Raw genomic sequence first — 5,432 nt, 5'->3', positions numbered from 1 at the left:
CCCGCACACGAGCCAGCCCATGGGCACTGGCAACGATCCCCATTTTAATTTTCGTAAAAGTTTCCAAGTACCAATGAGGCTTTTTGGCACATCTTCAATTTTCCCCATTCATGAGAGGCGCCCAGCCATCATACATCTGAGAGTCCATCTACAGAATGTCCTCAAATTTCTATACAGCATATTTTGCCTTTTTTTCTTCAAGTATATAAGCAAAAATTTCATTCCCGAGCAACGCCGGGTGCCTCTGCTAGTATGATATATAGGAGGCACAGATGTGAGTGTGTGGTTTAGAAATTTATCACTGAACCACATGGTTCTGGATTCAGTCCCACCATGTGGCACTTTAGGCAGGTGTCTTCTACTATAACTCTTGAGTCAAATGCAGCCTCTTCAGTGGAAACAACCTGTCATATATGTGTGAGTGGATTTCCTTGTTCTGACATCACATGGTAGTTGTAAAGGAGTGTCATTGTCATACATGTCTAATAGTCTGCAAAAACATGTCAGGCCATGGGGGAATATTATCTTGCTTGGAAACAGGAGGGACATCTAACTGTAGAAGTAACCTTCATTCCCGTACAAACCTGGGAAAGTGAACATTAAAAAATGATAATGATGAAAGTTGAGAATAAATAATTAACGAACATAGGCACAGGAGTGGCTGTGTGGTAAGTAGCTTGCTTACCAACCACACGGTTCCGGGTTCAGTCCCACTGTATGGCACCTTGGGTAAGTGTCTTCTACTATAGCCTCGGGCCGACCAAAACCTTCTGAGTGGATTTGGTAGACGGAAACTGAAAGAAGCCCGTTGTGTGTGTGTGTATATATATATGTGTGTGTGTGTCTGTATTTGTCCTCCCAACATGGCTTGACAACCAATGCTGGTGTGTTTATGTCCCCGTAGTTTAGCAGTTTGGCAAAAGAGATCAATAGAATAAGTACTAGGCTTACAAATAATAAGTCCTGGGGTCGATTAGCTTGACTAAAGGCGGTGCTCCAGCATGGCCACAGTCAAATGACTGAAACAAGGAAAAGAATAACAGAAAAACATTTCAGATGTTACATGTACAAAGTAAATTACACACCTTCAGTTTGCTAATCCCCTTTCTCCATTTAATCAATGCCCTTACCTCTGTAATTTCCTTACATGTTCCGGATTTATTAATCCATATTGTATGCTGAACTTCCTCCCATTTTAATGCCAAGATAACGATGGCAAGTTGGCCTAATCGTTAGGACAGCAGACAGAATGTTGAGCAGCATTTCTTCTGGCTTTAAGATCCTGAGTTCACATCCCGCTGAGTTTGGTTTTGCTTTTCATCCTTTCAGGGTCAATAAAATAAGTACCTGTCAGGTAGTGGGGTTGATGTAATCGACTATTAACCCACCCACCCCCAAATCAAAATTTCAGGCCTTCTACTTGTATTCTAGAAAGAACCTTATGCCAAGGTAACAGATCAAGGTGTTGATACCTAAGTGAAAGACAACTTGATTTCAGCTGTTTTGGGAAGGAAGTGAATTTAAAATGATACAGAATAGCCGTAGGAGTGGCTGTGTGGTAACTAGCTTGCTTACGAATCACATGGTTCCAGGTTCAGTCCCACTGCGTGGCACCTTGGGCAAGTGTCTTCTACTATAGCCTCGAGCCGACCAAAGCCTTGTGAGTGGATTTGATAGATGGAAACTGAAAGAAGCCCGTCGTATATATGTATATATATGTGTATGTGTGTGTATATGTTTGTGTGTCTGTTTGTCCTCCAAACATCGCTTGACAACCGATGCTGGTGTGTTTACGTCCCCGTAACTTAGCGGTTTGGCAAAAGAGATCGATAGAATAAGTACTAGACTTACAAAGAATAAGTCCTGGGGTCGATTTGCTTGACTAAAGGCAATGCTCCAGCATGGCTACAGTCAAATGACTAAAACAAATAAAAGAGTAAAGAGAATCAGAAATAGCTATTTTCTACACACATACCTTGTTTTTCTATTATGGTGACCATATTTCTTAGGTAAGACTGAAACTGTAGGGAAGCCCAATTATGTGTGTGTGTGTGTGTGTGTGTTTACATTTTGTGCTTTGCATGAGGAGGTGCTAAGCTACACACACAGCAAAGGTTATTCACATTACTCCTCGACAAAATTGTCCACCAGTTTTAGAAGGCAAGTAGAATGAAAAAAGTAAAACTTAAGGAATGAATGGTGTGTGTGTGTGTGTAATGTGTATTTTTATATAAATGCTGTACAAATATTAAATATGTAACACACTTGTAAAATGTGTTTACAAAACGTGTTTATATAATGGAAAATGTTTTTTGTATATGTTTATGTGTATATATACATACACACTCATAAAGCATATATGTATATGTAGGTCTCCCTATGTGTATACTAGCATATTTTGCGTTTGAATCTGCCTGAATGACGGGGCCAGTGACAAGTGACTGAGATCTTTGGCAAAATACCGTGCTTGAAAAGACCCGTCAAGCCAAGTGAGGTTTGTAGTTGTGGCTGATGCTAGTGTTACGTAACTGGTACTTGTGCCATTGCCATGCAAAAGCACCCACTACACTCTTGGAGTGGTTGGTGTTAGGAAGGGCATCTAGCTACAGAAACCATTCCAAATCAGATTGGAACCTGGTGCAGCTTACCAGTTTTCAGTCAAACCGTCCAACCCATTCCAGTATGGAAAATGGATGTTAAATGATGATGATTATGTTCTCGCTTTACAAAGTGCAACTAATGATTCTATATCAGTTAACGGATAAGCACTGATCAGCAAACATTTTGGTTGTAGGAAGCATAAACAAAGGCTAGCTGCTTGGCTAGACTCAAAGGCCTAGGTTACTTCTAGCTGATGTGACACATGTTGGAACACCAGTGTCCCAGGACCCTCTGTGCCAATAAGTCTGGTGTGTTGAACACACTGTCATCATTAGAGAGAGATGTTTTTGTCCTTCAACATACACTACTGTGACTAGCATATTTTGCATTTGAACTGGTCTAGACGTATTAATTCTTTTATTCTGTTACACGTTTCAATCATTTGACTGCAGCTATGATGGAACACCGCCTTAAAGGCTTTTTTAGTTGAAGAAATTGACTTCAGGACTTATTCTTTGTTAGCCTAGTACTTATCCTATGGGTCTCTTTTGCCAAACTGCTAAGTTATAGGGACATAAACACACCAACATCAGTTGTCAAGCAATGGTGGGGGGGGGGGACAAACACACACATGCACACAAGGCTTCTTTCAGTTTCTCTCTACGTAATTCACTCACAAGGCTTTGGTTGGCCCGAGGCTATAGTAGAAGACACTTGCCCAAGGTGTCATGCAGTAGGACTGAACCCAGAACCATGTGGTTGGTAACCAAGCTTCTTACTACACAGCCAGATCTCTTCTGTACATGATGCAAATAATATTACACACACACACACACACACACACACACACACACACACACACACACACACACACAAGAGACAGAGAAAGAGAACTAGAGAGGGACTCTGTGTGTGTGTGTGTGTTGACTTCCAGCTTTTCTTTTTGTCTGTTTATATTTGCTTTTGACCGGTCAAGCTCTTGCTCATAAAAAGTAATGTGAAGGTCATCACATCTGACAGATTATTTATATATGTCTTTGCCTCAATGACAATATTACAATTATTTACATATCTCGTTAGAAGCAGCTGCAGTCTTTAAGCGTTTCTTCTCATTTCTCATAAGTTTGTTTTTCAATGCACTTGGATATCGTTTGTTTGCTATCAACAAAGGAGCACTTCTTCACTGTTGCAATGTTTTAACTAATTATTTTCTAATTAGGTTTTCTAATTGAGTCTTGACTATTCCACTTCACTTACAGCATGGAAGACACTTGTTAGTCATTCAAAAATACACAAAGACTTTTAACTTCACATAAACATTTTATTATTAGGTATGGAACTGTTCATTATACCGTTTTGGACCTGGTCACTGACATAGTCCTACTGCAGTGGATCTGTGTCAGTGACCAGGTTGCAGTTGGTGCACTGAAAATATTAACATCAACTAATAAAGGTTTAAGCGAAGCTAAGTGTCTGTGTTTTTGAATTTCAAATATGTGTCTCCCATGCAGTAATTGTTTAACACATGGTCTCGGATCAAAATATTTGCCTGGCAAGTTCATCTCTGGTATACTTCTATTTGGATAGATTATGAATTAAATTTTTGCTTTTAAAGATATTTTATGTGAGTGATGTTCTGGATATTTATTTTTTTCATCATTGGCTTTTTAAATTTCTGTTCTAAATGATGAGATATGCAGTGTTTTCTCTCTAAATATTAGAAATAATATAAATATTTGCTTAAGTCGCTCATATCTGCTGTCACATGAAATAAAGGGTAGATTAAATTACCTATAAAGTAAAATCAGATTTGAATTGAAATTGTGCATTCCCCACCCCTACTCCTCTTGTTGTTATAAATTGAAGAATAAAGGAAATAAATTTCAATTCTTTTATTAATACATAAAAAAGTAGTCAATAAATTTACAATTATTGGTTTAATTATTCATTTGGAAATTGTCACCTATAAACTAATTAAACTGCTACTTTTCCGCCTTTTTAGTCTAAGCAATGAAAATAGTTGTTTAGTTTCTCAATGTTAACCCTTTAACATATAAACTGGCCGTGTCCAGCCCAAATATCCAACCAGCTTCATGTTCATTCTGGTCAGATGCAGTCTCTCACTCCTACTATGCAATTTCATTCTAAAAATAAACAGTCACACCATCGAAATAATAACTAGGAAATAATACACGATTAATTGGAAACAATGTGAATAAATAAGCATTACGTTTGACAGTAATCTGAATGCTGAAGGGTTAAAGGATTAATAGATTGTAGCAGAATGTTCTCATTTCTACAGAGAAGATTAAAGACCCTACTTACTGTTCAAGTTTTTTAGTTTTGCCCTCCCCACCTCTAATCATGTTGGAGGAGTTGCAGTATCTCTACACTTGCCATCTTTGATGGTCCTCATAGACTGATGTTGACACTATTAACATTTGGTTTGAGCTTCTCTGTGAAGACCTGAGCATGGAGTTCCAGAGGACTGCATTTCTAGGTAGGAATAGTGAAGTGGTTATTTAACCAGAGTTTGGTTGGTTGGAAGTGAGAGAAATAGGCATGGTGTGTGCGAGAGGAGAACCAGTGTATTGGTTCAGTTTGGCTTGCAGTGATTAGCTAGTAGTAACTCTGATGTGAATCTGTGAAAGTTTGGTTTATTATGAATTACAGGTCTTTGATTAAAGAAATTGTTGTTTTACCAATTTGAAAAGTGCATGTGGGTTTCTATTCCGAATAGAAACCACTACTGTGGTGAAGCAATTATTTGGCATGATGGCCAGGTAAGGAGACATGAACATAAATATGAACACACACATGCGCATATATAT

General features: G+C 38.5%; 1 protein-coding gene across 1 annotated transcript in view; it reads left to right on the top strand.

Moving 5' to 3' along the window:
* The window catches only part of LOC106881733 (E3 ubiquitin-protein ligase UBR4-like), a 218,633-nt gene that overhangs the window by 95,758 nt on the left and 117,443 nt on the right, over positions 1-5,432 (top strand). Inside the window, exon 43 of the mRNA XM_052975666.1 lies at positions 3,933-4,017. Coding sequence (XP_052831626.1) covers positions 3,933-4,017 — 85 coding nt within the window. The remainder of the gene's footprint in view (positions 1-3,932; positions 4,018-5,432) is intronic.

The sequence above is a fragment of the Octopus bimaculoides genome, chromosome 22 (genome assembly GCF_001194135.2).
Source record: "Octopus bimaculoides isolate UCB-OBI-ISO-001 chromosome 22, ASM119413v2, whole genome shotgun sequence".
In the NCBI taxonomy this organism is placed as follows: domain Eukaryota; kingdom Metazoa; phylum Mollusca; class Cephalopoda; order Octopoda; family Octopodidae; genus Octopus; species Octopus bimaculoides.
The sequence above is the reverse complement of the archived record's forward strand: the minus strand, read 5'-3'. Positions and strand labels throughout refer to the sequence as shown.